This window comes from Colobus angolensis, unplaced genomic scaffold (assembly GCF_000951035.1).
Source record: "Colobus angolensis palliatus isolate OR3802 unplaced genomic scaffold, Cang.pa_1.0 Scaffold79, whole genome shotgun sequence".
NCBI lineage: Eukaryota > Metazoa > Chordata > Mammalia > Primates > Cercopithecidae > Colobus > Colobus angolensis.
The window spans coordinates 597,667-610,376 of NW_012121709.1; the positions used below are offsets into that span (position 1 = coordinate 597,667).

Consider the following 12,710-nt stretch of genomic DNA (forward strand, 5'->3'; position numbering starts at 1 on the left):
TGTCGCCCAGGCTGGAGTGCAGTGGCACGATCTCTGCTCAAGTGATTCCTGTGTCACCTTCCCACGTAGCTGGGATTACGGGTCCCCTTGCCTGGCTAATTTTTGTATTTTTGGTGGAGATGTGGTTTTTACCATGTGGGCCAGGCTGGTTTCGAACTCCTGGCCTGAAGTGATCTGCCCACCTCAGCCTCCCAAAGTGTGGGGATTACAGGTGTGAGCCACCGTGCCCAACTCAGTTGAACATTCTTGTAGCTATTGCATACAACTGTGAACATTTCCTAGAATGAATTCCTTAAAGAAGAAATGCTGAGCCAGGCTTTTTTCTTTTACTGTGACTCTTTGACACGTGATAATATTGACTTTTCTTTCTTTCCAGACACTACAACAGCAGGAGTGCAAACTTCTCTACAGCCGAAAAGAGGGTCAAAGGCAGGAAAACAAAAACAAAAATAGATATAAAAACATCCTGCCCTGTAAGTATCAATATTCCTCTCAGTAATAGTCACTCTTGGAGATTTTGATTCCTAGCACCTCTGTACTTTTCCTCAGGGTCGTGTGCTCTTGTTAGCACATCTGAGGCCTTAGCTTTTTTAATTGCAAGCAGTTTCCAAAATAATCAACCATGGTGGGGGTTGATGGCTTCACTCACTGAGCTCCTGTGATGCTGATTACTGAGTAAAGTTGCCACTAGGTGGCTTTGTCTGCGATTGGTTCCTTCTGTTAATTAATTTTCTGTCTGCCCAAGATAGATCATCTCAAGGCTTGAGATCTCTCAGTGTCAGGGACCTCAGGGTGCCAGATTTGTGTCTTGACTCCTCCTCACTGGGCCTGTGAGTCCTGGGTAAGGCCTGTCTCCTTTCTGGGACTCAGTTCCCTTATGTGGGAAACAGACAAACACCTCCTGAGGGCTCTTAGAACCGTTCTGCTTGCTGATCCCCTGAGCTCAAGTTACTGGAGAAAGGGTATATACCTAAACTTTGCTCAGAAGAAGACTTTGTGGGCTGGGCGTGGTGGCTCACTCCTGTAATCCCAGCACTTTGGGAAGCCAAGGCAGGCAGATCACCTCTGATCAGGAGTTCAAGACCAACCTGGCCAACATGGTGAAACCCCATCTCTACTAAAAATAGAAAAATTAGCCGGGTGTGGTGGTGGGTGCCTGTAATCCCAGCTACTCGGGAGGCTGAGGTGGGAAATTGGTTGAACCCAGGAGACGGCTGCAGTGAGCCGAGATCGCGCCATTGCACTCCAGCCTGGGCGATAAGAGTAAAACTCTGTCTCAAAAAAAACCCGGCTGATTTTACAATTTTTTTTTGTAGGCCGGGTACAGTGGCTCACGCCTGTAATCCCAGCACTTTGGGAGGCCGAGGTGGGTGGATCACCTGTGTTTAGGAGTTTGAGAGTAGCCTGGCCAACATGGTAAAACCCCATCTCTACTAAAAATTGCAAAAATTAGCCAGTGTGGTGGTGGACGCCTGTAATCCTAGCTACTTGGGAGACTGAGGCTGAGGCCAGAGAATCACTTGAACATAGGAGGCAGAGGTTGCAGTGAGCCGGAGGTGCAGTGAGCACCACTGCACTCCAGGCTGGGCGACAGAGTGAGACTCTGTCTCAAAACAAAAAACAATTTAAAAAAATAATAAATTTTTTTGTAGAGCAGGGTCTCCCTATGTTGCCCAAGCTGGTCTTGAACTCCTGGGCTCAAGTGGTCCTCCTGCCTCAGCCTCCCAAACTATTGGGATTACCAGCATAAGCCATTGTGCCTGGCTGTACCTTCTGTAATACCCAAATGCCACCTGGCAAAGCCCAAGTTGAATCATGAGGAAAAAAGGCCTGGAAGGATGTAGAACTTCTTTTTTTCTACTTATTTATTTATTTTTTTTTGAGACAGGGTCTTACTCTGCTGCCCAGCCTGGAGTGCAGTGGTATGATCATGGATCACTGCAGCCTCAGCCTCCCGTGCTCAAGTGGTCCTTCCTACCGCAGCCTCCAATGTAGCTGGGATTAGAGGCACGTGCTACCATGCCCAGCTACTGCACTCTACAATATCCATGTAGATATGATATACATATATACCATGTATATGTACATATTTTTTGTAATTTTTTTTTTGTAGAGACAGGGTTTCGTCATGTTGTCGAGGCTGGTCTCGAATTCCTGGGCTCAAACGATCTGCCTTCATTGGCCTCCCAAAGTGTTGGGATTACAGGTGTGAGCCACTGTGCCCGGCTGTACCTTCTGTAACACCCAAATGCCACCAGGCAAAGCCCAAGTTGAACCAGGAGGGAAAAAGCCCTGGAAGGATGTAGGCCTTGCATGAGGATCTCAGAAACTGCACTAAACCAGTCACAGTTCCTCTCTCCCAAGGTCTAACTCTATGCTGAACTTTTGCATTTTTATCTCACTTAATCCATATCACATGCACAGGAAGGAGGCATTCTTAGTATCCTGGTTTCCTAGACCATTTTAGCAGGTTATAAGTGAAGGGGAGTGGGCGGGAGAACTGGCACTAGAGCCCCCAAAGTCACTGTTCTTAGCATCACACTCTAATGCAGGGGGTTCTCCATTGATGTGCTGTGCAAGGCAGTGCATTGAGGAGAAAGGAAGAAACATTTACAACTTCTCTTTATTTATATCCTTTCCCTAAAAAAAAAAAAAAAAGAAAAAGAAAAATTTATCTGAGGCCTAGATTGATTGCAGTGAGTGCATAATGTTTTATTGATTGATTGATTGTTTATAGAGATGGGGGTCTCACTGTATTGCCCAGGCTGATCTGGAACTCCTAGGCTCAAGCAGTCCTCCTGCTTTGGCTTCCCAAAGTGCTGGGATTACAGGCATGAGCGACTGCACCTGGCTATGCATACTGTATTTATCCAACTTACAAATAAGGCTTGCTTGCATATAGTGCATATGTGTATATATTTCAGCATTGAAAAACTGTGTGATTGGGAGCCATGATCAAATTTGGAGAGCATTGCTCTCATGTCTTCTGAGGTCAGAACCATTTTGTCAAATCTTGTAAACCGTCCTTTGTGTGTGTCTATGCATGAAACATAGTTGTTCTCTTTCTGCATGCATATGTACATATACATGGTATATATGTATATCATATCTACATAGATATTGTAATGTGTGTATGTGAGGATGGGGGAAAGTGGAGGCGTTCGTAATACTGAGAAAAGGCAGTGAGGAATTTGCACAGAAGCAGTTTGAGCTGCAGCATGGTACTAGTGACCTTGAAGAAGCCTTATCCTTTTTTATTGGAATTTATTTTTTCAATTTTTAGAAATAGAGTTTCACTATGTTGCCCAGGCTAGTCTTGACCTCCTGGGCCCAAACTATCCTCCTGTCTTGGCCTCTCAAAGTGCCGGGATTACAAGTGTGGACCACCGTGCCTGGCCACCTTGTCCTTTCTATGTCTAAGTTTTGACGTCTGCTCAGGGGCCTAATGGTATTTATATGGTATAAAGTGTATGGGAAAGTGAAGGGACCAATGGTATGCAGTATCTAAATAGAACATCGCTTTGCCCTCCCTTAAAGGTCTCGTTTAGATGTTTCCTCTGATGAACATCTCATTTCCTTAAAGATGAGGAGTCTGAAGCAGAAAGGATATTCTTCTTTTAAGACACATGACTGTCTTACTAATTCCCATTGCAAAATATGTTGTGTAGGTAGAGCACTCAGATTTTTATACCAGTAATGGACTTTTGTACACAATTTGGACAGTTGATACTATCGGAGCCTTGTGATATTCTACTGCATTATGCTTCACTAAAAGATACCTGGCTGGGTGTAGTGGCTCACACCTGTAATCCGAGCACTTTGGGAGGCCAAGGTGGGCAGATCATCTGAGGTCAGGAGTTCAAGACCAGCCTGGCCAACATGGCGAAGCTCCATCTCTACTAAAAATACAAAAATTAGCCAGGTGTGGTGGCACGCACCTGTAATCCCAGTTACTCAGGAGGCTGAGGCACAAGAATTGCTTGAGCCCAGGAGGCAGAGGTTGCAGAGAGCTGAGATAGTGCTGTTGCACTCCAGCCTGGGTGACAGAGGAAAACCCTGTCTCAAAAAAGAAATTAAAAACAACAGTAACAACAAAAACCCTCTTTATTATGGAAGTTTTCAAATATATTCAAGAGCAGACAGAACCCCATGTACCCATCACCCAGCTTCAACAATTATCAACTCATGCACAGTCTCGGTTTCATCTATACTCTGATCCATATCTCCTCTTTCCTTGAATTATTTTGAAGCACATCTCAGACATCATGTCATATATCTATACTTCGTCTTCTTTTTTTTAAAACTCCCCCTCCCCTTTTCTTTTTTTTTGGGACCGAGTCTCACTCTGTCATCCAGGCTGGAGTGCAGTGGTGTGATCTCGGCTCACTGCAATGTCTGCCTCTCGGGTTCAAGCGATTTTTGCGCCTCAGACTCCTGAGTAGCTAGGATTACAGATGTGCACCAACATGCCTGGCTAATTTTTTCATTTTTAATAGAGACAGGGTTTCGTCATGTTGGCCAGGCTGCTCTCGAACTCCTGAACTCATATGATCCACCTGCCTTGGCCTCCCAAAATGCTGAAATTACAGGCCTGAGCCACTGTGCCCAGTCCAAAATTTCTTGGTTTGAAACAGTTTTGGAACTCATAAGAAGTTACACAAATAGCAGAGAGAGTTTTCTTGTACCTTCTCTCAACTTCCCGTATACCCAGTGATAACATCCTATATACCCATAGCATCTGCTCAAAACTAGGAAATTGTGAAGATAGCATTATGAGAGGCATCAGGCAGTGTTCATGCTACTGTTGTGCTTACCTGGGCTTTAATTTTTCTGTTTTTTTTTTTTTAATCATTAAATGAACAAAACTTGGACTAGGCTGGGGATTAACTGATTTGAACTGGTTTTTCCTGAAGCAGTCCAAGGACTTGCATGACTGTGGTCTCTTTTTCTTATAGTTGATCATACCAGGGTTGTCCTACACGATGGTGATCCCAATGAGCCTGTTTCAGATTACATCAATGCAAATATCATCATGGTAAGCTTTGCTTTTCACAATGTTTTCTGACCATACATTGCTAGCCTATTTTTGTATTTTAAATCCTTCCTCATGTCCTGAAAGCAACTTTAAGATGTTTGAAGAATTTTCTTCCTAAATTTCTAGCCTGAATTTGAAACCAAGTGCAACAATTCAAAGCCCAAAAAGAGTTACATTGCCACACAAGGCTGCCTGCAGAACACAGTGAACGACTTTTGGCGGATGGTGTTCCAAGAAAACTCCCGAGTGATTGTCATGACAACGAAAGAAGTGGAGAGAGGAAAGGTAAATCACAGAAACTTCTTTTCTGCTAAACTGTTTTTAAAGTATCACATGTGTCAGATTGGCCATGTTTAGGAATTGAATAAATGAACTAAGCTTACTCTAACTGATTCTCTGAAAAAAAGGGACTAGGAGAAATTTGATTGTGTTATTCCTTGGTGTAGTTTTCTTTATGTTTCTTCTGCTTGGGGTTTGTTAAGCTTCTTGGCTTCACGAATTTGTAGTTTTCCTTAAATTTGGATAATGTTCAGTCTTAGTTTCTTCAGATACATACCCTGGGCTGGGCATGGTGGCTAATGCCTATAGTCCCAGCACTGTGGGGTGTCGAGGCGGGTGGATCACTTGAGGTCCGGAGTTTGAGAGCAGCCTGGGCAATGTAGTAAGACTGCATCTCTAAAAAAAAAAAAAAATTTACCCTGTCCAACCTTGTCCTAGGACACCAGTCATACATGTATTAGGCTACTTGAAGTTGTCTCGTAGCCCACTGACGCTTGGTTTATTTTATTCAGTTTCTTCCCCCGATGTTTCATTTTGAATAGCTTCTTTTGCTATGTCTCTAAGTTAATCTTCTGCAGTATGTCATCTGCTCTTAATCCTATCCAGAGTATTTTTCACCGCAGACATTGTATTTTTCATCTCTAGAAGTGTTAATATCATCTATATCTTTCCTGTTAACATGTGTAGCATTTTCCTTACCTTTTGAACGTATGGAGTATTTCTGTTGTTGTTTTTTGTTTTTAGAGACAGGATCTCGGTCTGTTGCCCAGGCTGGAGTACAGTGGCACGATCTCAGCTCACTGCAGCCTCCACCTCCTGGTTCAAATGATTCTCGTTGCCTCAGCCTCCCAGGTAGCTGGGACTACAGGTGCGTGCCACCAAGCCTGGCTAATTTTTGTATTTTTAGTAGAGATGGGGTTTCACCGTGTTGGCCAGGCTGGTCTCGGAACCCCTGACCTTAGGTGATTCTCCTGCCTCGACCTCCCAAAGTGCTGGGATTACAGGAGTGAGCCACTATGCCTGGCCATGTTGTCCGTTTTAATTAACTCTGCCTAACTGTCCTCCCAAATGGTTGCCCCAGTGCTCACTCCCACCAGCAGCACCTGCCTAGGACGCATTACTCCATACCCTTAGAGACACTTCAGATTAAAAAAATAAATTGTAGCATCCCACACCTACAGAAAAGCAGACAAATCTTATCGAGTGACAGCCCTCTGTGTTATCTCGAAGTGAGCCCACCATGGTGATTTTTTTTTAAATATGGAAAAGTTCTGTGTTTTTGTTTGTGTTCTAGTGAAAGTTCTTTTTTAGATATCCTTTAATTGGTTTATTTAAGATTTTGTGTGGAATGTAGCAGTCATACCTATAAATTAAACCTAAGGCAGATGGAGAACTTTGGAGTTGAGCCTTCCTACTGTAATTTTCATATTGGATGTGAAGGGCAGTGTGATTTTCATAAGACTTTCATTGTTGTACTTCTAGTTGGTATACTTCTGAATACCTTTGAGGCCAGATCTGGCCATCGTGAAACAAAGGTTTCCTTCAGCAACTGCCTGCGGTGTTCTTGAAATAATAGACCAATTAAAACATCTTTGTAGTTTCTGCTTCAGGCAAGTGTTTTTTGCCCTAAATGTGGATAGGAAGAATGAAGCCCTTCATCCTCCTTTTTGCCTGATTATAGCTGTAGGAGGTTCACCTGTTCTCAGAAGACATGAAGATTGTAAAGAGAGGGGTCTTGTGTTGCTTCAGAGGAGTCAGTATCAGTCCCTTTCAGAAGCTCTCCTGGATAGACAGGCATTAGGGCCAAATCACCCTGCCCCACCCCTCACCACCATGTCCTAGTCTCTGCTCCCTGTCTCATTCTTCCTCGTTACTTTGGTGGTGCCGAGAGGATGACACGATGGGCATTGATTCTCCCCATAGACCTTTCTGACAACCTACTGTCAGTATCCCCCCAGTGTGCAGAAGACAAACCAGACTGTGGACTGTGTTTGGTTCCTGGGCTCTATTTTAAAAGACAATGTATTAGTTCTCACATTTTAGAATTTGTTTGCCAAGGTTTCCACAGGAGTTTAGTAACTAGGGGGAGGGCTACAGCAGTTTGCTGATGTTTAAAGTTAGCTAAAACGTTCTTTTCAGGGTCATGATTTAATTTTATATTCTCTGGTGAGTTCCCTGTAATGACTAGGAGCAGTCCTCAGCCTTGATTGGCCAGTGACAGCATAGAGTACAATTAATATTAGGAGTGTTTATTTGGGGAAACTAAAATTTGCATCAAATTTGTCCGAGGTATTTGGATCTACAAAATACTGGAGGGAAAGCTGAATTGAGAATCATAATAAATAAAAGACCACATCCTTCTTTTTTTTTTGAGACTGTGTCTTGCTCTGTCACTCAGGCTGCAATGCAGTGGCACGATCTTGGATCACTGCAGTCTCCACCTCCTGGATTTAAGCGATTCTCCTGCCTCAGCCTTCTGAGTAGCTGGGATTACAGGCTGTGCCACTACACCTGGCTAATTTTCGTAATTTTAATAGAGACAGAGTTTTACCATGTTGGCCAGGCTGGTCTCGAACTCCTGGCCTCGAGTGATCCACTCGGCTTCCCAAAGTGCTGGGATTACAGGTGTGAGCCACTGCGCCCGATCAAGACCACATCCTTTTATTGAACGTTCCTCCTACCATGTTTTCTTTTTTTCTTTCAATCAATCATTGACTCTGACTGTTGATGTCTGTAGCTGCTCTCTTATTTCCAGTTTTATAGCTGCAAATTTCTCTGTCTTCCTAAGAGACAAGGTAAATTTCTCTTGCTGATATTTGTGTCTTGGTAGTTTTGGAAAGTGAGTGGTGTGGATGACTGCCCAGAAAACAACAGAACACAGAAGCATTCTCTGCCCAGAACACATCACCAAATAGATACAAACTCATCTCACTGAGTGAAGTAGCTTCCTTTTTGGCAGCAAGAATGGTTTTCCTGGTGCCATATTTTTCAGTCCGCCTGCTCTTGAAGCCAGCAGCTACTGCAGACTTGGCATTCCCAGGCACCCAGTTAAGGGAAAGTGACGTGTAGAGGAGGTATCAGATAGGTCTGGATATAGAAAAAGCAGCTGGTTCAAAACCCCATGGGCTGCCTTTCTGTGATAGAGTTATTCACACTTGGGTTAGATAAGGCACAGAGTCCTCCTACACTGGTGCGGAAATGAAGCAGACAGTCTGGCTCATTGGGCAGCCTAGACTCCTCCAGAATCTGTGCTTGCCTTCCCTATGGAGTGACTGGCAGATCTTAGAATTCAGACCTCAGTGGTTGCTAGCCAGCACTCTCACATTGGTTGGTCCTTCCCTCTGCATCTTTGATCCTTTAGTGATAAATAAGCAAGCATTGACTCTCTTTTGACATGTGCTTGGATCAGACAACTGCATGAGCCGCCTTTCTCCTCCCACTTCTGCCTGGTTCTCCCAGCACCTGCTTTTCTTGTTTGAACTCTTCCTTTTTTTTTTTGAGACAGAACCTCTCTCTGTCGCCCAGGCCGAAGTGCAGTGGCATGATCTCAGCTCACTGCAACCTCCGCCTCCCAGGTTCAAATAATTCTCCTGCCTCAGCCTCCCAAGTAGCTGGGATTACAGGTGCCTACTACCATGCCCGGCTAATTTTTGTATTTTTAGTAGAGATGGGGTTTCACCATGTTGGCCAGGCTGGTCTCGAACCCCTGGTCTCAAGTGATCTGCCCACCTCAGCCACCCAAAGTTATAGGATTATAGGCATGAGCCACTGCACCTGGCCTGATTCTTTACAGATAAACAAACGTTGACTCTGCTTTGACATGTGCTTGCATCAGGTAACTGCACCAGCTGCCTTTCTCCTCCCACTTCTGCCTGGTCCTCTGAATGCCTGCTTTTCTTATTTGAATTCTTCTTTCCTTTTCCTTGAAAACCTGACAGATACTAAACAGGCCATTTTCCATGTTGGTGGTTATTAAGCAAGACTTGAACATTCGTTTGTTGCTGGTTTAGGCTTTTATTTCAGAGTTCTTAGAATTAACTTTCTTTTTTTCTGATCCCTTCCAGAGTAAATGTGTCAAATACTGGCCTGATGAGTATGCTCTAAAAGAATATGGCGTCATGCGTGTTAGGAACGTCAAAGAAAGTGCCGCTCATGACTATACGCTAAGAGAACTTAAACTTTCAAAGGTTGGACAAGTAAGTATATTGTCGTATTCTAGAGACTTTGGGAATTGTTGATGGTGCATAGGAATTCAGGGTCTTGCCGTTACTCATGTTTGCATACATGTATGCATTCGCTCACTCATTGATTCAGTAGCCGTTTATTGGGTTCCTTCTATGTGCCAGGTACATTTTAGGCAGTACTGGTACATTGTGAACAAGGCAGTTGGTGTTCCTGCACTCATCAAGCCTGGGGAGATGGATGATTTAAAAACAAATAACTGGCCAGGCGCTGTGGCTCACACCTGTAATCCCAACACTTTGGGAGGCTGAGGCAGGTGGATCGCTTGAGCCCAGGAGTTCGAGACTAGCCCTGGGTGGGAGACTGGGATAGGGTGACCTGAGTGGCTACAAGGCCTGTTAGGAGGCCTCTGCAGGGGCCTAGGTGGATGGCCTCCTCTCCAAGTATCCACAGACTTCCGCAGTTGTTCTTTTTTGTTCCTTCCTTTAGAATAGAATATTATATAAAATGTCAGAATAAACTGGGAGAGAAGCAGTAGATGTGAGAGGTGCCGGGGGGTGAAGTCTGCAGGGCATGGGGATTGTTTGGCTTTTGGAGGAGGAAGAGGGATTCAAGACCCATTGTAGAGGCCTGAGTCTGAGTGGACAGTGGTGCTGTGGCAGACACCACAAAAGCTGGAAGGAGGTCTGATGTGGGCAGTGATTTGTTTTCTTCTGGATGTGTTCAGCTGGGCATCTGAACAGTCATGTGGACATTCATCTATTCATTCAGAGATATTTGTTCAATGACCTCTTGGTTCCTGGCACCATGCTGCTTGCTGGAGATAGAGCTGGGAAACAAAACAGATGGAATCCCTGCACTCCCAAGTGTACGCTGTACTGGCCAGTAATCTACCAGCCCAGTAATCGCAGATATAAATATATCATTATAAACTGTAATCAGGGCTACAAAGAAAAAATGCAAGAGTTTAGGGTTCATTTGGAGGGGGAAGAAGGGGAAGGGACTTTTGTTTGTTTTTTTTGAAATGGAATTTTGTTCTGTCACCCAGACTGGAGTGCACTGGTCCATTCTTGGCTCACTGCAGCCTCAACCTCCTAAGCTCAGGCGATCCTCTCGCCTCAGCCTCCCATGTAGCTGGGGACTACAGGCGTGTGCCACCATGCCCACCCAATTGTTAAATTTTTTATAGAGACAGGTGTCTCATTATGTTGCCCAGGGTGGTCTTGAACTCCTGAGCTTAAGTGATCCTGCTGCCACATGCAGCCTCCCAAGGTGCTGGGATTATAGGCGTGAGCCAGCGCATCTGGCCAAGGGAAGGGAGGTTCTTAAGGCATAGGGAACAATGTGTTTGAGTCAGCAAAGGAGGTTGTGGGGATTTGTCCTAAGTGTAATAAGCAGCCGGAGTTGGATTTAAGCTTTTAAGAGATTCCCTTCCACCCCGTAGAGACTGGAGGGGGCAGGAATTGTTCTAGGGATTAGGACCAATTTGGAGGTACTGCAGTTGTCAGAGTAAAAAATAATAGGGCTTGAACTAGGCTAGTGGCCAGGGTGCCCGAAAGAAGAGGACCCAAGGCCGGGCGTGGTGGCTCAAGCCTGTAATCCCAGCACTTTGGGAGGCCGAGGCGGGTGGATCACTTGAGGTCCGGAGTTTGAGAGCAGCCTGGGCAATGTAGTAAGACTGCATCTCTAAAAAAAAAAAAAAATTTACCCTGTCCAACCTTGTCCTAGGACACCAGTCATACATGTATTAGGCTACTTGAAGTTGTCTCGTAGCCCACTGACGCTTGGTTTATTTTATTCAGTTTCTTCCCCCGATGTTTCATTTTGAATAGCTTCTTTTGCTATGTCTCTAAGTTAATCTTCTGCAGTATGTCATCTGCTCTTAATCCTATCCAGAGTATTTTTCACCGCAGACATTGTATTTTTCATCTCTAGAAGTGTTAATATCATCTATATCTTTCCTGTTAACATGTGTAGCATTTTCCTTACCTTTTGAACGTATGGAGTATTTCTGTTGTTGTTTTTTGTTTTTAGAGACAGGATCTCGGTCTGTTGCCCAGGCTGGAGTACAGTGGCACGATCTCAGCTCACTGCAGCCTCCACCTCCTGGTTCAAATGATTCTCGTTGCCTCAGCCTCCCAGGTAGCTGGGACTACAGGTGCGTGCCACCAAGCCTGGCTAATTTTTGTATTTTTAGTAGAGATGGGGTTTCACCGTGTTGGCCAGGCTGGTCTCGGAACCCCTGACCTTAGGTGATTCTCCTGCCTCGACCTCCCAAAGTGCTGGGATTACAGGAGTGAGCCACTATGCCTGGCCATGTTGTCCGTTTTAATTAACTCTGCCTAACTGTCCTCCCAAATGGTTGCCCCAGTGCTCACTCCCACCAGCAGCACCTGCCTAGGACGCATTACTCCATACCCTTAGAGACACTTCAGATTAAAAAAATAAATTGTAGCATCCCACACCTACAGAAAAGCAGACAAATCTTATCGAGTGACAGCCCTCTGTGTTATCTCGAAGTGAGCCCACCATGGTGATTTTTTTTTAAATATGGAAAAGTTCTGTGTTTTTGTTTGTGTTCTAGTGAAAGTTCTTTTTTAGATATCCTTTAATTGGTTTATTTAAGATTTTGTGTGGAATGTAGCAGTCATACCTATAAATTAAACCTAAGGCAGATGGAGAACTTTGGAGTTGAGCCTTCCTACTGTAATTTTCATATTGGATGTGAAGGGCAGTGTGATTTTCATAAGACTTTCATTGTTGTACTTCTAGTTGGTATACTTCTGAATACCTTTGAGGCCAGATCTGGCCATCGTGAAACAAAGGTTTCCTTCAGCAACTGCCTGCGGTGTTCTTGAAATAATAGACCAATTAAAACATCTTTGTAGTTTCTGCTTCAGGCAAGTGTTTTTTGCCCTAAATGTGGATAGGAAGAATGAAGCCCTTCATCCTCCTTTTTGCCTGATTATAGCTGTAGGAGGTTCACCTGTTCTCAGAAGACATGAAGATTGTAAAGAGAGGGGTCTTGTGTTGCTTCAGAGGAGTCAGTATCAGTCCCTTTCAGAAGCTCTCCTGGATAGACAGGCATTAGGGCCAAATCACCCTGCCCCACCCCTCACCACCATGTCCTAGTCTCTGCTCCCTGTCTCATTCTTCCTCGTTACTTTGGTGGTGCCGAGAGGATGACACGATGGGCATTGATTCTCCCCATAGA

The 12,710-nt window shown here is 44.5% G+C and overlaps 1 protein-coding gene across 1 annotated transcript in view; it reads left to right on the forward strand.

Annotated features, from left to right (window-relative positions):
* The window catches only part of PTPN11 (protein tyrosine phosphatase, non-receptor type 11), a 103,439-nt gene that overhangs the window by 63,736 nt on the left and 26,993 nt on the right, over window positions 1-12,710 (forward strand). Inside the window, exons 8-11 of the mRNA XM_011928728.1 lie at window positions 377-473; window positions 4,956-5,035; window positions 5,162-5,320; window positions 9,379-9,510. Of these exons, the coding sequence (XP_011784118.1) occupies window positions 377-473; window positions 4,956-5,035; window positions 5,162-5,320; window positions 9,379-9,510 (468 nt within the window). The remainder of the gene's footprint in view (window positions 1-376; window positions 474-4,955; window positions 5,036-5,161; window positions 5,321-9,378; window positions 9,511-12,710) is intronic.